The sequence below is a fragment of the Cryptomeria japonica genome, chromosome 4, assembly GCF_030272615.1.
Source record: "Cryptomeria japonica chromosome 4, Sugi_1.0, whole genome shotgun sequence".
In the NCBI taxonomy this organism is placed as follows: domain Eukaryota; kingdom Viridiplantae; phylum Streptophyta; class Pinopsida; order Cupressales; family Cupressaceae; genus Cryptomeria; species Cryptomeria japonica.
This window is the reverse complement of record NC_081408.1, coordinates 169,748,335-169,769,728: the sequence shown is the minus strand read 5'-3', so window position 1 is coordinate 169,769,728 and position 21,394 is coordinate 169,748,335. Positions and strand designations below refer to the sequence as shown.

The 21,394-nt window shown below is 37.5% G+C and overlaps 1 protein-coding gene across 1 annotated transcript in view; it reads right to left on the bottom strand.

Moving 5' to 3' along the window:
• The window catches only part of LOC131048989 (DNA-directed RNA polymerase I subunit rpa43), an 81,816-nt gene extending 60,892 nt beyond the window's left edge, over positions 1–20,924 (bottom strand). The window contains exons 1-3 of the mRNA XM_057982984.2: positions 20,651–20,924; positions 3,576–3,741; positions 3,145–3,299 (exon numbers count right to left, since the gene is read on the bottom strand). Of these exons, the coding sequence (XP_057838967.2) occupies positions 3,145–3,299; positions 3,576–3,685 (265 nt within the window). The 5' untranslated portion in view covers positions 3,686–3,741; positions 20,651–20,924. The remainder of the gene's footprint in view (positions 1–3,144; positions 3,300–3,575; positions 3,742–20,650) is intronic.
• Between the last annotated feature and the right edge of the window lie 470 nt (positions 20,925–21,394).

Genomic DNA, 21,394 nt, shown 5'->3' with positions numbered 1-21,394 from the left:
TTCTATCACACCGGACTGAATTTCTCTTCTCCAAGACATACTTCAATACTTCCACTATGCCTTTTTATGCTTCTGCGAAGTAGTTTTATCAACTACCTTTATTGCATTAACAATATCAAAAATATTAATGTTGCGTTAACAATAGAAATTAATAATATTAATTATTTATATTAATCCCAGCTTAAAGTATTAATATAAAAATAATTAATATCATGAGCCTTATTTTCACGGTTTATTTATTTGGGGGGGGACATTACACTTATGTTCTTTTGTTATTTCTATTGTTTCCTACATATCTTGTTCATCGCTTTTGATCATTCACTTGTCCATTGTTTACATGATCCATAACATCTTTGTACACTTGTGATGCCTTCATATATGTTATGACCACTATTCACTATGTGTTTACCTTTATCATGATCTATGCTTACCTCTCGTCATCCATACCCACTTATAACTCCATGTTCATCATCAAAGTATGGCTATGTTTTCATGCTTATGCTACCATGTGCTATGATCTCTATCATACTTTTTCTTGTACTCACAGATTTGAGACCCCTATCATGACTTTATCTTATGCATTCCATTAATAAATTTTTATAATAACCAACTTGCCCTTAAGGCCATCTTCATCTTCTAACTTTTTGCCTATATTGGGGGCAATCATATTTACATGTGCTTTCATGCTTATGTCCTTATTTATGATGGCACACTGATCTTTTGATTAAATTGCATATTCGATATGCTTATATCATCCTTATCTTGCCTTAAGGGCCACCTTAGTTTATGATTTGTCTATATTGGAGAAAGCACTAAGCCTCCATGACCATTTTCAATGTATGAACTAGCATGATCACACACCTTTACACGCTCACATACATCTTATTTGCTTATCTTATGATTTTTATAATTATCATAATCATGTAATGTTTTTTCCTCTCCTTCAATTCCCTGTATACTTTGTATGAAAAAATTGAAAGAGGGACAGATAAATTTCACAATTGAGAATTCAAATATTGTCTTTTGCTAGATAGAAACTTGCCACCATAGCTAAACCGAGCTTGATTGCATTACACACCTGCATCATGCAGAGAGATATTAAATTATCACATTGCATGGAGTTGCACCACATTACATGACTGCATTGTGCAGATTTTGTCACATGCAATCTCATGAGGAGTTTTGATTGAATCGCCACATTGTGTGGAGCTTTGTCACATGCCCACATCATGCTGACCCATATCGCATTACTGTATCATTCAAAGTGTTTATATATCACTTTTTATACAGAAGGAATATTCTATACCTTCTTTCTAAGGTTTTGATGAAGCACTCATACCAAGAAGGGTTTTGGAAGAGTTCAAGAATAATGAAGTGTAAGGGCAACCTTACTTAATTGTATAATGAAGATCAATATCCTTTTGCGAGGACAGACTATTTACTTCTTCTGTTGACAAAGAATGACTATACACTTAGAAATGCATGCCCATGTTAAATTTGCATGCACTTCAAAGTGGGGGGAAAATGTAAAGGTGAATTTAGCATACACTACCAATCCCATTTAGTTTTGCACCCACCTTTATGGGAATGTCCTTAATAAAATAAAATATCAATAAGTGGCACACTCTTATGCTAAGTTTGTCTCATGTCCCAATCCCTATCTGTTCTTGTTTGACCCCATTTACACCAATTCCTATTTGTTTGCCATTTAACATTACTGCACCCTTATCCACACTTTCTTCTATTACAAAAAGTAATGACAAAGAATAATTATCAAGATATTCGATAATATTAAAAAAGGAGCAAGAGACTCCTTAAATAAAAGTTAAAAAAAATCTATCTAATAAAGATAAGATCGACAACTAAGAAAAGCAGAATACAACTAAGAGAACAAAGAATATTCCTAAAGTCTATCCTACGACTTAATTGACCATTGTAATTAAATATTAGAATATTATTTTAATATCTTCCACACATTCATTCGCCGTCTTAAAATTATCATTTTGGCCCAAAGGTTCATTTCCACATCACCCAAGATTAACCCAGTTAGGTCCTTGGTGGACAAAACAAAAGTAATCCCAAAATTCAAATTCTAACTTTCCTACTACTAGCCATTATGAGCCAGCTTAATACACATTTGTGCAACATGTTGTCATATCATGGTATTTAAAGACATTCCATGTGCACTTAATTTCATAGGGAGATCACAAAGATAAATATGAAAGAACAATCAGACCGCCATTCAATTTCTAAAGGGAAATATAGAAATAGATCTACACGATCATATAGGGCATTTGCATGTCTCTACTTATGCTGTCTTTGATATCACTGGTTGCTATTAATCTGATCCACCAAAGAGGTTTGAACTACAAGAACATGTTCACTTATCTAGCCAACAAACTCTTAAAACAGTGACCTTAGACACCACCTTAACAAGTTCAACTATTCGGAAGAGGAAGGAAAAGAGGTTCACAAGTGCACATTCTGTCAGATCAATCCATCACAGCATAAATCTGATATGCACAGCAGATTGAGTCTGCAACAATCGGGATCAAACCCCCAGCACTCAGAATGAACAGCAGAGTTTTAAAAGACAGCCATTAGACTGAGAATATCATATTTTGAACAGTGGCAAACTGATTCTGCATAGCTTTGGCATCATCCTTCCATCATTGGTTTTAGAGCTCAGTACCCCTAACCCTCACATTAATGATGAAGTAATACAAACAAGCATGTGTGCCTACTTATCTATCTATATATACAAACATGCATGTGTGTGCACTAATGAAAAAATTGCAAGCATGCATGCATGAAACAATCATTTAACTATTAATATTGAACAAAAGAAAGCAATCACCATTCGATGTAGTAAACAGCTAGATACATTAATGATGATGTAATGCATAGCTGACAGCATGTTACAAATTTGCATGTGAAAATCTATATGCACGAATTCCAAATCTAAAGCATTCTGAAAGATGAAAACATTGATTTGATTTTTTCGAAATAAATAGGATGAAAAATGTAAGAATACATTCATTGAAAGATGTTCTACTAAGCTAAAACAGCCATTCCATGCAATCAATATGAAAAACAGGTGATAAACAAACAAAATTTAGTAAAATTTTAGAATTAAACGAATACCTAGAAGCATCCCAGGCTTGGGAGAGAAAAGTAGTAGTTTTGCCTTTAGTTTCAAGGAAAGATAGGGATGGAGTCCAGAGAGTATCTTGGGAGTCCAGTCGCAGACCTTAATGTCAAAATAAGCCAAGACTACCCCATCAAACTCCTCATTATACCTGCAGAAAACAAACGAACTTACAGCATTTATAATCATGGTTCAAAAATTCATTTTTCAACTCCAATTCTTAAAGCCATATTTTATAATTTCATGTTTCTATAGTATCTTATAGCACTCATATATCCACTTCTCCAAGCTCAGCAAAGAATAAGACTTCCTTCTTTCATTTCAAGGCAAAATCAATAAGTATAACCTAGTGCAAGAACAAAAGTTTATTTCTCCATTTCAAGGCAAATTCAATTAACAGTAACCGAGTGTAAGGACAAAGCCTTACCGCAAAAGCAGCGAACTAAGGAGCTGAAGGACTCCCTCTTCCACATCAGCACTTCGAGAAGGATGCAGAAAAGCTGATAGTGTGGCTTTTGCCACACTTAAACCTTCCATTTCTCTTTTTACAGGTGTTCTTGCAGCAACCACACTCGTCACAAATGATGAAGGTGCTGCAGGGCATTCGAAAACTTTAATCATTTGAAAAAATATGTTTCACCCAACTATGATGCATCTGATTACAGGTGTTTTTAATTTATGTGCATTTCACTCATTTGCATCTTTACACTACTTTACATTAACAATTTGTTCAATAAATATGGATTAGCTCCACTGTTTTATGCATTTTTATTGAAATAACCAGGAATACAGAAATTTGCCACGCTTAATGTTATTTTGGAAAGATCTCGTCATAATTACTTGAATTTACCATTCTGTATGAAATGATACAAAAGTGGTTAACCAGAAGCTACTCCCCAACCAGCATCATAAAGCTAGCAAAAGTCTGTTTCAAATAGGAAACTAATCAACATGGTCCCTCAGATCACCATAGTAAGAGAAATAGCAATATTGTTATCGAAAGAACAATGCAAAGTTCCTTCCAATATGACCATAAAGCATTGAAGAAAAAAGCCCCAGCCACAAGCCAACTCTAGAAAATTGCCTACATGCCCTAGTTTGCACCTCCCCATTCACTCTCTCTTTACTAGCAAACCTTGCTGATCTAAAATGTTTCTTCAAAGACATTTTGATTATTAAAAAGAATTTAGTTAGAATGCTAATTGATGCAAATGAAAGAGCAATTTTATTCCATAGCTCTTCTTTGCATATAAAACTGACCCTTCCAAAGGGTCCAGAGCGAAATTCACAAAATATCATGTTTCCTCCAAGATTGTGTTGAGCCAAGACAGTGATCAAGGTGGATTGGGCTTAGAGATTGCCACAAGTATGCCTTAGAAGGGATTGTGAATGAAAGAAGTGTGAATTTTGACCTAAAACTTGAATTTCGCTCCTAACCCTTCCAAAGGGAAGTGTGAATTTTGACCTAAAACTTGAATTTCGCTCCTAACCCTTCCAAAGGGTCCAGAGCGAAATTCTCATGATCACCTAATTCACCCATGGTGGAAGCTAAAAAATGAATCCCTGGGCTTTTGAAAAGCTAAAACTAGCATATGCTTGCCTTTAAGAGAAATTCGGAGTGAAAGAGTGAGGCAATTGAGACCCAATCATGGAAATCGCTCCTGACCCTTCCAAAGGGTCCAGGCCGAAATCCTTTTGAAATGCCTATTTTTCACCTTGTTTGAGCTAGGCAAAGGCAAGTTGCAAGGACATGACGACAAGAGCATGAAGTAGTGAAAAATCAAGGTTGTGAAGGTGTTGATAGATGGAGTAAATGTACCTAGGTGAGATGTTCAAGCAAGCCTCCTTGGGGTGATTTAAACCTTTCTCATACCATGAACATTCTAGTGACCATGGAGAAAATGTGCCTTCATCAAACTTTGAAGAAACTCTAGCATCTTCTAGGCTTACCTATATCCTCTCATTAAATTGCTAATCAAGCCTCATTTGAGTGAATAATGCAAATCCGCATGATTTAGGCACTTATAGAAATGGATTAATTGATTCCTTTTTAAGCCTTAAGATCAAGAAATTCATACTTTGGCGCTCAAAACAATTTTTTTTTGCTTTATTACTAAGTCGGCCAGCTTGGAGGATTTTTTATTTTATTTTATTTGCACATTTATACAAGTCGGCCTATTAGTAAAATGATGAAAGCGCCCTATAAAGGAAAGGTGTATTTTGAAATCTTCATTCATTCTTTCATTCATTTTTCTGAGCGAATTTCAGGAGCAGAATTAGAGGTGCGAATTACAGCAGGTTTAGGCGAATTTTTGGTTGAGGAAGGCTGGTTAAAGGCTGATTGAAGGCTAAAATCATCAAGGGAAAACCTGAAATTCAGATCAAATACCTTTCGTCCAGCAAATCTTCATTTTTCTTTATCCATCTTTTCAAGTTGATAGCTAGAAATCAAGGAGAAGGTATGTACAATCAGATTTCTGAAAGCATATTGAAGATTTGATTCAAATTTCTATATCAATCTTTTGTGAGGTTAAGTCTTTAATAATCTGATTTAATTCATAAGTGTTATCAATTTGAAAATTCATAATTTTAAGGGTTTATCACTCTATTTTCAAATTGTAATCTAATCATTTCTTTGAAAGGTATCAAATCTCCTATCTTGAGGTATTATACTTGAACCTAACTTAAGCCTCTTTTTGTAGATATCAAATGACGACACCCAAGGCCAATGGATCCACTACCCGGCAGGCTCTCATCAAAGAAGATCAATAGAACGATGATTTGGAGACCAAGATCGTGTCCAAATGGAGCAATATCGGAGACACCAATCTAGGAAACTTCAATGTGAAGAAGTTTCGAGAAGGACCTTACATCGGCAAGCCGTCACCCATAGCCAAGAAGATAATTGAGAGTGGCATCATCAAGGCCGCAGGCTTCCCTTCCATAGTCAAATGTCACGAGCTGATGATTGAATGTGTCCGGCACTATGATTCACATTCGAGGACGATCGTAGCCAAGGATGGAACAGTCCTAACCTATCTTTCAGAAGAAGCTATAAGTGAAGCTTTTCATCTCCCGGAGCCGAGAGATATGATCTACAAGAGCTTAGAAGGAGCTAGGTCTATCTACGAAGATGATCCTGATACCTGTCTGAACTTCATCAACAAGAATTGGTTACTCAAGAGTAGGCCTCGCTTGAACAAGATACCTAATACGCCACATAGAATTGATTTCCAAGAAGAATTCAGGGACTTGATAACCATGCTCAATCGGGTTATAGGTGCCTCTCAGGCCTTCTTCTTCAACAAGTGGATGTTCTTCTTTATTCAAGTGATCGTCCAAGGAAAAGGAATGCTCAATTGGGCTAGAATCATTAGCAACAACCTAGACGTGCAGTTGAGGAGGCTAGTCCCTACTAAGTCATTCCACACGAGTTCATATGTTATATATTCCTTAGTCAGAAGTTTTGAGCATGCAGGGCTACCACACAGAGGGGTTGTTGGGAGAGGACTCGGAGAAATAAGAGCATGTGATTCTTATGTTCAACTACATCATCCACCTAAGAATTGCTATAAGCTAGTCAATGACACCTTCACGATGTATATCACCAGGACATTGCAAGGAGGGATTCACCATCGACTGTCTCCTGAGGCACTAGAGCTCGTGAAGAAGCATGGTGCATGGTTCATCCAATTTCCAAAATTCACCTACATCAGGGTCCATGGGTGTCCTTCACCTCCCTATATGTTGCCAAGGTATCCTACGAACAATATTTTACTTGAGATGACTAGACAGTTGGCAGCTTATGCTAAAGCATCAAGACATAAGCATGGAAATGGTATCCCCGTACCTATTTTACTGGGAAATTCAATTGAGGTGTGTCCTAATTCTCAAGCCGCGGAAGATGCAGAGAAAGAATTGTCTCAGTATTCATTCACATCCTTTGCCTCAAGGGAGAATTTCGACCCTCATGGTCATATGGAAGAGACAGTTGGGAAGAAATACAAACATGAGTTTCAAGTAGAGGACTTTTGGATGAATGTTCAGGATGATATGGAAGTGAAAAGAAAGATGTATTCTAGATTACCCTTGGATCTTATCAGGAAATGCAAAGTTTACATAGTAGCCGATCAAGCCCAGGACAATGGTAGATATCTCCAATCGTCCTTTGAGAAGGAAGATAAAGAAGTGAAGATAGATTGGAATGAGCCAGAAGTTGCAGACCTGAGAGCATTGATGGACCCTGTTTTAAGTTGCACTCGCAGATGGGTGGACATACAACATCAAAAATTGAAGGAGCAGAATGTAGCCATGACATTCACCCTAGAAACAAGAATAGAAGAAGGAGAAGCAAGTGTGAGTGACAATACTTCTCATTCCAAGGGATCGAAGAGAAAAAAAGGACCTGAGAAGAGAGAACCTTCCAAGAAGAAACAAAAAGTGAATCCTGATTGTCCACCAAGCACATCTTCTAGACATGAAAAAGAGATAAGTCAGGGAGAAGATCAAAGACAGATAGTGTATGAAATTGATGAGTCTATGGAATCCATGGTGCAGAATGATAAACAAGGTAAAGGACGAACATCTCAGCACTCATCGAATTAATCTCTCCAGGTTGGTGCTAATGAACAACAAGAAGAAGAGAATGATGATGAAGCAACATCTCCTTTCAGGGACGATAGACCTCTACCTAAAGAAATACAAGCAAGGGAAAGAAAGTCTTCCATTCCGGATTGGCTAAAAGAAAGACTGACAAGGGTAGTTGTGGTTGAAGAGGAAGAACAAGTATTCGACTTGGAAAGTCTCGTAGGAAATTCCCATGAAGAGATAGAAAAGAAGGCGGCTACAAAGATGTCGAAGGTAATTAGAGATGACACAAGATCCAGGAAGATACAGGTAGCCACACCAGTAGTGGACAAGTATGAGGATGAGATTCTGGTAGAGGAATATGATCTAGAGACATTTGATCTTGGTCCACTTACCTCCGAGCAGACCATGGAAGAAGCAACTGATTCAATGAGAGCACTTAACGACAAACTTAAAGAAGAAATGGAAAAGAATAAGAAGCTAGAAAGGGAGTTTAGTGCTTGGAGGAATTATTTTAGTCACCTTAGTCAACCATTAAGGCGATAGGATCCAGCAGTATCACCTTTGCATGCACTTCCTCCCGAATCAATAAATGAGGCTGAAAGGATGAAGAACTTAGCCCAACTCATGAGTTCTTGGATTGATGAATCTTACAAGGTAGCCATTGAATTTGTAACAAGAATGATGAAGACAGTCCATCGGACTACCCAGGTCCTTGAGATCATTCATAATCTATTGATAACTGTGGATGCATTCACTCACACTAGAGACATTGTCATCCCGGTCTTGCAAGTGATAAGGACGCCAAGGAAGATTTTAGCACAAGAGAAGATAATGGATGGAGGAACCCATAGCCTTCTGCAATGGTCAACTTTGCTCCAAATGAAGGAAGTCCTTTTCAAAGACATCAATACCAGATGCAGCCGAGTTGAAGGCACCATCCACCCTATTCAAGACAAGGTGTTTGAGGTATTGTGTACAATCCTTGACAAAAAGATAGAGATTGAGACAGATGTAGATGTCCAAGAGTTGGAAGACAAGATCAAGATCATTTTTGCAAGGAGGAGAACATGGTCACAGAAAAGCAGCGAGACCAGATGTATGCTACTATGTTCCTGATCGAGAAAACAAAAGAGCTAGAGCCTGGATAGGAGACGACCCTTCTCACAGCTTTTGATCAAGTCCTCCACTTGGAAGAACGAATGAAGAACCTCCATGAGATTCCCATTGCTAAGATCGAAGGGATTACGTCCAAATTCATTGAATATGCCAGAAAAGAGCATAGAAAGGGGAACAAAATTCTAGATGAAAAGTTGTTATAAGATGATGTGGCAACTCTATCCCCATTGGGCTATGTTTCCTCGTTATTTGTGCCATTTTTTATTGGCTATGGATTGATAATGTTTGTCTAAATGGGGTCTTTTTTTGTAACAAACCCTAATTAGGGTTTAGGTGTCAAAATCTCAGTCGTTGATCTTCTTTTGATCCAGGCCGTTCATTGTATTTGAGAGTGCTATATAAGCCCTCACTCATTTCATTTTAAGGAGTCAAAGAGTTAGAGTCAAAGAAAAGAGAAATAAGATAAAAATTGTTAGCAGCTGAAAAATAAGTAGTGAAAAGAGAAAGTTGAACAATTGTTGTTTTATTTGGCTATGAGATTAATGAAATATTGAAGTTATGGTGTTTTGTTGCAATCCTTGTGGCTATTTTCATGGTTGTTTATCTTCTTGAATCACTCTTAGTAGAGATAGTACTTAAGTTTTAAGATTGAGGGACGAATGTTGTGCTTGATCTTTGGTAAAACTCATAGTCCAAACCACTAACTCCTTACTGATTGTAAGTACGCCTTGTGTGGTCAGCTGGAGATATTAAGATTGTTTAAGAGTTCAATCATTATTGGGGATGTTGATATGTATCGTAGTGATAGTATCTATCCCATTGATGATTTGAAAATCATTGAATCCCCTTAGAAGATCGCACCAATTCCAGTAGAGTTGTAATCTTTTGGCAATACTGAAATTGGTAGAGTTTTATCAAGACCAGTCCTCATTGAGTCATTCTTAGGATTAGCTTAGTCTCATCTCCTTAAAACCATTATCTTTTGCCCTTTTTTTTGAAACATTAGTTAGTATTAGGAAAATCCAGTTTCCTCATTGAAAAGTAGTTGCAAGAACAAGCTTTCCCAGAAAGTACGTAAGGCCCCTTGTAAAACAGCAAACACAACGACCACTGGTGCTTATCCACGAGTAGAGAACCTACATAACAGAACCTTGAAGTTTCTCCGATTGATCCTTCTGCGATATCTTCAGCAATCGGGAACTTTATTCAAGAGAGGATAAGATACCTCTAGGTATTTTATCCTGTGTTTGGTCGTGTACAAAAGACACATCAACAGGACCCATAAAAAGGTATGGAACAAAAAGGCAAAAATAGGTCTAGGATATAAGAACTGTTAGGGCAAGTCAAGCATGCGTCCATCATTTAATAGATAAATATTTTTACTCTGTCGCTGCCAGTATGTTGACTAGTGATTAAGCAACACACAGAAGAGCAGTAATGATACTTCACAACACATCCGCCGATTGGAGGATGAGATATTCCATTTTTTGAGATTTTGTGTGCATTGAGCTAGAGGAATCAATTGTACACATTGTCTAACCTATCATAAGCCATAGTCTTTTATATACTCTTGTTCATGGGCCTGTGATGCATGGGTAAAGATCGTAGCCCTTCTCATGAATTTCTTGTGGGGCCTATCATTTGAACAATGGCTTTGTTTGGTTATCCAATTTGATGGTTCAAGTACATCTCGATGCTATGGGCCTATGGGAGACAAGTAGAGTGGAATTATACCATCTTTGTAAATCTCACAAAGTGGTGATTTTTCCAGCATGTCTATTCGATGCCAATTTTTCCAGCATGTCTATTCGGGGCAATTTTATAAGCATGAAACTGTGCCTTTTATAGCTAAAGTGGTGTTTCAGCCGTTCAATTTTCTATTAAGTTTCTTGTATGATTAGTGTTAGCACTATTCTAACACATAGAAACCTAAAAACATGAAATGAAAAAGCTATGATTGTGTTTAAGTGGTGCCTATTGTCACAAAACTTTGCACCCTTGCTAAGCTATCAACCTAGCAACCTTGTGAAACATGAAAACAACCCCAAAGTGTGGGACCTTGCGCAAGGGGGTTGAATCTCCAAAGAAGGCCAGAAATCCACCTCATCACGGAAGAACACTTAAGCATTTTCTTGATTCCCTAACTTGGCGCTTAATCAACTTGGGCAGAACTGGTCCATAGAACTTATCTTTGATCGGTTTTCATTGATGGACCAAGGGTGACATAGAATGACAACATTTTGGCAACTTTTGCAGGACGCTTGCCTGCTAAGCATGAGATCCAAAAGTCTTGAGCATCCATTGGGCACTGAAGAACCAAAAACATTTGTGTGCCTACACTTGCAAGAAAGTTGGGAACTAGAGCATGCATCCTCTTAAGGGGAATGTAGCAGATGCAGAAGCACTTGTGAAAACGAAACAATCTTTAATCTAATATTTACATTGATTTACAACAAGAGACAATTGATGTATTTGCCTCTATCAAAGACAAATCTCTTGAAGGAGTTGATCTCCTTCACACCATAGTTGCATTTACCACCCAATTGCAACAATTGAAGTCTCTTGTATGCATGCATCAAACCATACATATTGCATGTATGGAGACCATACATATTGCATGTATGGTGAAAGAACACTTCACCATTCACCTTGCCACCATAAGGAAGCCATAGAATGTAAGCATTTGAGACATCCAAGGATGCATCAAGCACACATATAGTAGCAAGGGGGTAGTATTTTAGGAGTAGATTAGCATCAAAAGAACTACCCCTTGCAAAAGAGGAGGCATTTTCTTCATACAGGCATCATTGTTTCCATAATAGCCAACCTCCTCTAGGCATGAATTGAAACCAAAAGAAAAGGCCTCAAACTCACATGGTGATGAAAAGTATACCATACCTCTTTCTCGACCTGCACAAGGAGCTCCTTGTGCACATCAAATTGAAAACTTTGAAGCTCGGGTATACTATGCTTTGAGCAACAAGGGAATTACTTTTTTGACACGTATGTTGCTGCTCAACATCACCGTCCATGACATTTTGGTCCCAAGTAAAACATTCAAGCTCAGGTACATTGTCCCTAATGTTAAAAGCAACATCTTCACCTTGAATGACGACTTCATATTCAACATCATCACATTTAGGCATAGGGGACAACCAGCATACATCATAATCACATGTGTCAATACTTAGTTCAACAACACCAACATCATATTTATGAAGCACTTCATAGGAAGATCTAAAATCTTCAGATTGCCTCTATTTTTTTTCCTTCCTCTTGGCAACCAACTACAATAACCTCAGGCCCATGGCACGATGCGTTCCCCATACTACCTATAGCATTAACATCATTTTTGGTGGCCTCCCCAACATGTGTAGCAACAACCACATCTGTTGAACATAAAGGATCATCACTCTCCATCCTATCCTCTAAAAATGGAACAGAAGTAGGTATGACATCAAAAATATTTTCTTCTTCGCCATTCTCACCATAGGCTGACTTGTGTCCTGAATGATCAACGCCATGAGTTGATCTTGTAGACACCTATTTCTGACCACCTGATTAAATGAATTTTATATTTGTTTAATTATCATTCATCTAACTATTAATTAAATTAACATTTCATTAATTCATTCCCTTCCTTTATTAATTCAATAAATTATTCAATTTATTTGATTTAATTCATCTAGCCAAATTCAAGCTATTAATTCAATAAATCATATTTATTTAATTAAATTCACATTTAATTAAAATCCCCCTCACATTTAAATAAATCAATGTTTATTTAAATATCTATTCAATGCAAGTTGCAACCCATAAAGTGAACTAAATTAATTTTATTTCAATTAAATCCTAAAAAATCCTCCCACTTGCATGCCTAAACCCCCTTCTAGATTCTTCTAATCAATTCCATTTTAGCCTAATCCTCCTACTAATCATTTTCACATTCCTTAAGAAAAGGGTCACTTCTCAAAAACATGCAGTCTTCATAAAGCATTAAAGGCTTTATGTCTTCAACAAGCTAACCTCCAAAGTCTTCAATAACCATTAATGGTTAACTCAAACTCAACCCTTGGTTAGAGACTTTCTCTCTAACTTAACCATCCTTTAACCCATGGGTCTCTTCAAGCATTCATTGCTTTGACCATGGTTATCCCTTTAACCCTTGCACAAGAGTTTATCCTTTGGATAAAAGCTTTATCCACTAACTCAACCCTAACCTTACCCCCTAAGGTAACCACCATGTCTTCTCAAGCATTTAATGCCTCTTCTCTCTCCTCTTAAGCCATCTCTTGTTGACAATTGTCACCATTTCATTGGTGAAAATTGTAAACATGGATTGAGTATCCTTCAATCCTAGCCCTTGTTAAGATTACTCAATCTTAACCATCCAATTGCCCATTTCTTCTATAAATAGGCCTCATTTCTTTCATTATCATCATCCAAGTTATGGTCTATCAAGAATCCACATTTGCCTCTCTTTGCAAGCTTAAGTATTTAGGAGCATTTTAGCATAGCCTATTATCATATTTTAATATCCATATCATAGCATGTTAGTTTCTTTATCATAGCATAATCTTCATCATAGCTAGCTTTGTTATAATTTTATAGATCTAGAATGCATTGCATATAGATCATTTTTATCCATTATCACTTGTTCTTGGGGTTGTCATTCCAAAGGTCAATTGCTCAATGATCTGAGAGCAACCATTGACTTGAGGAATCCTATGAAATAGAGAACAATGAGACACCTTTTGAAAGATTTGCTTGTTTAACTAGTTTACCAAGTTAGTCTTTTCATATAATGTTTCATTGGTATGCTTGTTATGTTTGCTCTTAATTGATCATCTAACATCTTTCTTGCATATAGATCTAACTAGCTCCTCCACGTTGTCCTCACATTCTCACTCAATACCCTACTGATGTAGATGATCTTCAAATTTCCTTTGTAACGGGTCTAAACCTTGGACTTGTTGAGCATAAGGGAGCTTCCAACTAACAGACAATACCTCCCCCCTCCTCGATGATCAAGCCAATCTGTTTTCCAAACAACAGGTCCACCTTCAAAGAGTAAAATAGTGTCAGGAAAAGAAGACTGATTTGGCATGGGATGTTGCAAGAGAGGTTGTAGGAGGGAAAGCTCTTGTAAAACAATAGCTTGAGCTCCTTTGAAACTTGGGATTTTAAACCTAGGAGGTTTATTTGAAGGCTTAGAAGGTCTCCTTTGTTTGAAGCTTGGGATTTCAAATTTGGGAACCCTAGGGGCAGAACCCCCGTCTTGTATGAGTTGTATCTCTATAGCTGCTAGCTGCTCAATTTCCTCCTTCCTAGCAGAAGCAAGCTACCTTGCGAGGAACTCCTCATGTTGTTGACTTTGAGTCTCCACATGCCGTTGATGGAATTGAACCTAATAAGCGAGCTGACCTTGTTTAATAAAATGCTTAAAAGAGTAAATGGATCTGCTCAAGCAGAGACTAATAACCAACAAATTTGCCAAACTAATTGTAGCGTCACCAAGTGCTTGAAGGATGCCTTTCCAAGGCTAGATACATTGAAGAACACACCAAATCTTCAACTTGATGAAAAGTGAGTACCACCAGGCGTGCCAGAAACTGTTGTCACAAAAGTTTGCACCCATGCTGGTTATCAACCCAACAACCTTGTGAAACAGGAAACAACCCCGAAGTGTGGGACCTTGCGCAAGGGGGTTGAATCTCTAGAGAAGGCCAGAAGTTTGCCTCATGACAGAAAAACACTTGAGCATTTTCTTGATTCCCTAATAGGCACTTGATCAACTAGGGTAGAACTAGTCCATGGAACGTGTCTCTAATCGGTTCTCATTGATGGACCAAGGGTGTCATAAAATGACAACAATACCATAATCTATAGAAAAGACACAGATGAAACACACATGTAAGCAAAAGGTAAGACCCATTCTCAATTGTCGCAGGTATGAACAAAATTTTAGGCATCAATCATTATCATTTGAATTGAGAACTTTACTAGGTTTTACACTCTACGAATCTTAGCAATAATGTAATTATTTAATTATTGCAATGCCTTGTATTTTTGGGGTCATTGTGAGATGGGGCACCACCCTTGGAAGAATCAATGAGATTCCTTGGATGATAAACTACGCCATTTATAAGATGTAATATGACACGTGTAAGAGAACATTGAAATTGAGACTTTACATAGCGGACTTGTAGAGGCATCTTTGACTGGCTAAAAATAGTTATGTAAGAGGGTTCTAGGTGTAATTAGTGCTCAGTTCAAGAGTTCGATATGACCCTCTTGGTCATAGGAGTCAAAGATCTTCACAAGGAATTACTTTCGATTCTAGAAGTAATTACATATGACGAGGGACACATGACTCCAACTTAGACTAAGGACACATGGGTCCAACTTGTATGACTTGGTTCATGGTTTTGAGCCCATGATTTAGGAAAACCCTTGGTGGTTTAATGGAGCCCCTTGGTCTATATAATGGAGATTTGGGATAGAGATTGGATAGGGTTTTTGATTGAGATTTTATACTACCAAATTGATCCAAAAGACATAGTTGGATCTCTATTGATAGCACTAGAACTTTATTTGTATCGCAATTTGTAACCTCTTTTAATTGCTTAATAAATTTGAGTGTGCTATTGTTCGCTAGGTTTTTTTCCCTAAGGGTTAACCAAGAGTAAATCTTATGTTGTATTTGTCGTTATGCTGCTGAAATTTATCTAGATCTATAATTTATTAGTATGTTTCTCTCAAAAGATTAGTGTAGTTTCCTTTTAGTATGAAATCAACATTATGTCTCATTGAGCCTTATAGAATGCAAATCAACAATCACCATATGTTTTTGTTGTCTCAAAGTTAATTATTGCTATTTCTTTGGGATACATGAGAGACCTTGGGTTGATGGTTTTCATCTACTCATAAGCCTAATATAGGCCGCACATTATGAACATTTTAGTTGAATGAATGAATGAATGATTTTACTAACGTCCACGAAACTGAACAGCCTATGGGACCAAGAAAAACACACACACTAAACCTCCTGAATATATTTTTCCATGTCTGATCTCCTGTTATGAATCTTGACTAGAAAGCTAGCCGTTTGGTTGATCTTGTCCTCGTCAAATAACTGATGCATGTTGTCGGCCTTCAGAATGATCTCATACTGAGCCCGAATATCATCATATGCTGTGCATTCAGTCAGAAAGTGCCATTCAGTCTCCACTGCTCCTATCCCACAAAACAAACAAGTTCTCTCTTCCCATAACTCCTTGGGCCTTTGCCACCTACCCGTTTCACACCTGAGATGATGCGAACCAATCCTCAGTTGTGCCACTAACAGCCTAGCTTTCCCTTTAATAACTGCCCCTAAATATGCTTTCTCATCATGTTCCCCAGTTGGGTTAAACTCTTTAATGTAGTACGCCTTTTTGCATCCAATGTGGTTATTCCACATGGCAGTTTGAAACTTTTCAATGACAAACTTCTTTATTTCCTTGTTAGTGTTAGGACAATCGTGCAGTTTGATGTTCCATTTATTCAACCACTTTCTGTTTTGTTTCATCCAAATTTTCTTCCTACGGTGAAGACCCTCTTCCATCGCAATCTTGGGCCACTGGTGGTTATCCAAATTCTCAACCTTCTTTAGATAACTTATTAACCGAGTTAATGTTGATGCTTCCAATGGAAACATACCTTCTTCCGCCAAAAGGATTCCATATGGTACTGATGTTTTAACTTTGAGATTGCTTGTGATCAGGTGTTTTTGAATTCTTTCTAACTATCTCCATCCACATTTTGACATGCTGCCTCCCCAAACTTCGCAACCATAGAGAACAACTGGTGTGACCAGCAAACCAAAAAGAGTTTTTTTGGTTTTCCAATCCCATAATTCAGCATTTCTGCACCTATTTTGAAGTAGATGTGACGCTCTCCATCCTCCCTGAATCCTTTTTGCTCTACAAGTCTCCCAACTAAGCTTATAGTGGAAGTCAATCCCCAGGTACTTGTATTCTTTCACAATTTCCAACGGATTGCCTTTAAAAAGAAAGGTAATTTGTTTTTCTTTCCTCTTTAAAGAGAAAATCATGATCTTGGTTTTGGAAATGTTCGCCTGCATCCCAACTTCCATACAAAAATGCTCTAGAGCCCTTGAGTGATCCATCAAACCATGAGCCGTCTTAGAAATTAGGATAAGATCATCAACATATAAAAATAATTTTACCACATATCTTGCAAGATGAACCCCATCACCATCTAAATTGTTTAACCATGTTTCAAGTTTATCAATGTATAAACCAAATAAAGTGGGTGATAGAGGGCACCCTTGCTTGACACCAATGTCACTATACCAAAGCACTCGGACATTCCCTCCTTAGTTCTGATTTTTGCTCTGACTTTCTCGTATAACCTATGGACAGCCGCTCTATATATGTCAGGTACACCCAAGTCTTCCATTCTATTCCATAACTTATCTCTAGGCACCGTGTCAAACGTTTTTTAAAGTCAACAAAACAACAATATGCCTCTTGCCCTTGATTGTCCCATATTTTCTCTATCAAATGTCGAAGAGTGATGCAGTGATCGATGGTGGAATGTCTAGGCCTAAAACCAGCCTGACCTTTGGCCCTTATACCTTCACCTTCTGCCCAACTGCTGATTCTACGCTCTCCCATGCTCCCAAAAAGTTTGCCGAGAAGAGGATTGACCATAATAGTGCAGTAATTAGATGGATTGTTGGTATCCCCACTTTTAAAGAGAGATATAACCACACTAGTTGTCCAATCTGATGGGAAACCATCTCAAATGACACTGTTGAATATACCATATATGTGAGGAGTGAGAAGCTCAGCTCCCCACTTTAGAAATTCAGCTTGAAGCCCATCAATATCACTTGCCTTACCATTTGCTAAACTCTTTATTCCCTTTTTGATATCTTCTACCGTGAATAGCTCCATCAACGTGTTCACTATGGGAGGAGAGTGTTTCTCGTGAATCCACTCATAACAAAGCTTTGCATAATCAAGCCATTGGGTATCAGCAATACTGTTTTCAGTTTGCTTACTCCGCTGCTGTAATTCCTTCCAAAAATCTTTGGGGTTGTTTCTACCAGGAGAGACTAACTCCTTCCTTCTCACCTTTACATATTCTTCTTTTTTTGCTTGAATCAACTTTGGTATTTCTTCTTGTTTTCTTTGCTCGGATCTTTCCCCTTCAAAAATCTCTTGGCTGCCTTGCACTCTTCATCATACCACGGGTCTGCCGGGAAAGTATTCACAGCCCTCTTTCTACTGCAAATCTTTTTGCAAGCACTCAAAGCTTTGTGTATAATAGGTATCAGCTGGCTGCTATGAATATGATCATCCTCTTTAATGAGTCTTTCCCCTTCATCATATTATTTAGTTCACAGAATTGTTGTTTAAGGACAGCCTTGAAGATGCCCTTGTTTTCTTGATTTATGAGGACTTTGCCTTTAGCAACAATTTTCTTTTGCATGTTAAGATCTTGATTAAATTGCAGGTTGCATGTAGCACAATCCATTTTGACAAAAAAAAGGCATATGGTCGGATTTCAATTCTATAGGGCAGTCACCAATGTCAAACTCCAGCACTCTAGATATAAGATTTTGAGAGCAAATCAAGTAATCAACCACACTTTGACCATTATATGTTTTGCAAGTGATATTCCCTGAAGTCGGACAGCCCCTCATTCCGTTGCAAATAGCCATACCAAACAAACTACACATCCCCCATAATTCTGCCCCTTAGTGTGAGATATCCCCATTGTAATCTTGTGAAGTTCTTTCCCAAGATTGACCTTCACTTTCTTCCAGCCTAAGTCACAAGGTTCGAATTCGAATTCGAATTCAACAGCCATGAAATTCGGATGAAATTTGACAAGGGAAAAATTTGAAAACAAATTCGGATAAAATTCGCCTTCTATAATTTTGTTTATTTTTAAATATATGTATACTTCTAATAAATTATCAGAATAGCGACCCTTGTTGGAGAAAATCCAAGGGTGACCCAGCAGTTGCAGACACCCATGACCCAATAGATACAAAGCATATACAAAGAATACCCACGACCAGCTGAGTTGTGTTTAGAGGCGGATAGCAGTGCTTTATAGAAGAAATTCGATTAAATTCGACTTTTTTTATAGAAGTTTGAAATTCGATTAAATTCGAACCTCATCCATGAAAATCGCCGTATCCTATGACTTAGCTTCCAGCCATAGTTGAAAATGGAGATTGTTTTCAATTGCTTATGATATTCATTTTGATGTGTGTATGCCATAATATTCATAACAGAACTCATAAGACCCTATAATAGGAAATGGAAAGCAATTAATTGTTCAGGCTGTGCCACGAGATTCAATTTTTTACCAGGAAACTCTTTGATGGCAATTTCAGGGTTACCAAATGTTACAGACTGATCCCCTCGTCCCTTAGATGGATGTCACTAAAAACGAGCATGGTTATTGCCCCCGCCCCGAGAAATAAGACAGCCCCACTCAATTCAGCTAAGGTGCACAAATCCTCAAATTCACAGCAGCGTTGTATAGGATTCAGGATTCTTAAATAAAGATTTAAAGTTAGCATCATTTTGACATAATAGGAAACATATCCACTAATGGATTGTCAGAAAACTACAAAGAGATATGAGGGTAAAATACTAAAAAGTTTAGGCACCGAGCCAAAAATCACACAAAAACATGAGATTCAATTAGGGAAAAAACTTAAAAACAATAACGTTATGCTCTTGGTCATAGTGAATTCATTGAACTGCGAAAGCAGAGGATCTCTTTTAACAATTTCATTGTTCTAGTCATGCATACCAAAAGGGAATAATGTTCCAAACTGCAGAAAATCAATTATCTCCATAAACACATCATCCAGCTACTGAATCTCGCCGGCCACAGTCAAGTAGAAAGGTGGAAGAATTGCCACGATGATGACTCAAGTTGAAGCCCCACAAGACAAGCTCTCCATGTTAAAGCAACCATGCTATACCTAATGTGGACCACGCACAGCTAAGACTGGATAATAGTCCTGGGGTAATTTTAGCGGAATGCAACCTGTTGGACGTGGATCCGCCTTCAAAACAATAGTTCCTCTAAAATGTATTCCCCATTTAATCCTATTTAGTTTATAAGCAGAGCGAATGTTACAATTTATCTTTCTAAAAAATTGACGTACATTTCACCTAATGTTTTTAAAAAAACTACACCGTGAATCTGATCATAGCGATTTTTTGATAGAAAGATTCGGTGTAATGGTTAAGGGGACATCTGTAATAGCATGACCAAGGTTCAAACCTCTGCACTTTCAAACGACAGTCCTTAACTCCAGCAGAAGTAATGCAAGATAATGGCGTACCGACTATAGGGTACACTTAGGATGTATCCTATGTTTACAAATCATAAATCATAAAGGCGTCATCCAGAATTAGCTCACAGAGTTTTAAAGGTATTCAGTAACGTTACTGGAGAGACTCGGACTAGTGAAGAGCTTGACCAATGGGAAATCACTCTATAGAAAAATATTAGATCTGATTTAAGTGACTATGTTGAACTTGTGATTCAATTGCAATCCGAACTGGTGCACAATGTACAGAGTCATTTTTGCATTCATAACAACAGACTATTTCATGTATAACACCGCATAAAATTTTACCTCTATTTCTGTAAAGAAAAGTACTAAAAAGATTTACAACTGGAATTCGAAGGCAAAGATACCAATCTCCCCAAATAACCCACTCAATAGTAAATACAGTTTCAACCTTTGAGTACCTTGTGAATAATTGCCAAGTTGATACTCCCTTGCAAAACCCTCTTCTAAATCTTATTCTGTTTCTGGCAGAAATTTGACTTCAACCACATAGAAAACTTATTGAAATGAAAAATTAACAAAAACCGATTATAGGTCACATGGTAGCTACGACGGAAGTTGGTCTTGATCTGAGACTATATTCAGAGAAAGTAACGAAACCGTCCAAAACATAATTTGCAGCACTTCTCGAGGCACAACTGAGCAAACGAGTTTCTTAAGCCGCTAGTAGGTATCACCTAATTTCGTATATTTAGAAAAAATTATGTCTAGTGGTTAGGGGAGAGGATCTAGAACGTGTGCACTTTAATTTTGGCAGTTTAGTGGCACACCATGTGAAATGTTTCTTTTAGGTTTTTCTTCAATTTTTAAATATAAAAATTTCATCTATTAGCGTTAGTAAAGATGAAATACTAAGAGCATTACATGTCAGCGGTTAGACCAATCACTTCAACTTTTAAGTGGGATATTGAAATACTAAAAATTAAACTACTTGGTATTATAACCAACCACTTCCACCTTCAATGGGGAAAATTACAAACTAAAGAGGACATAATTAAGTAAATGGCAATCACTCGACCACTTTTCAATGGGAGGACTAGAAATAACAGAGCTATCACTCAACCACTTATTCAGCAGAAGGACAGGTGTGCAATAAGAAAAGAGATGGGAAGCTTGGCCATCTTCTTCCACTTATGCAATGGACA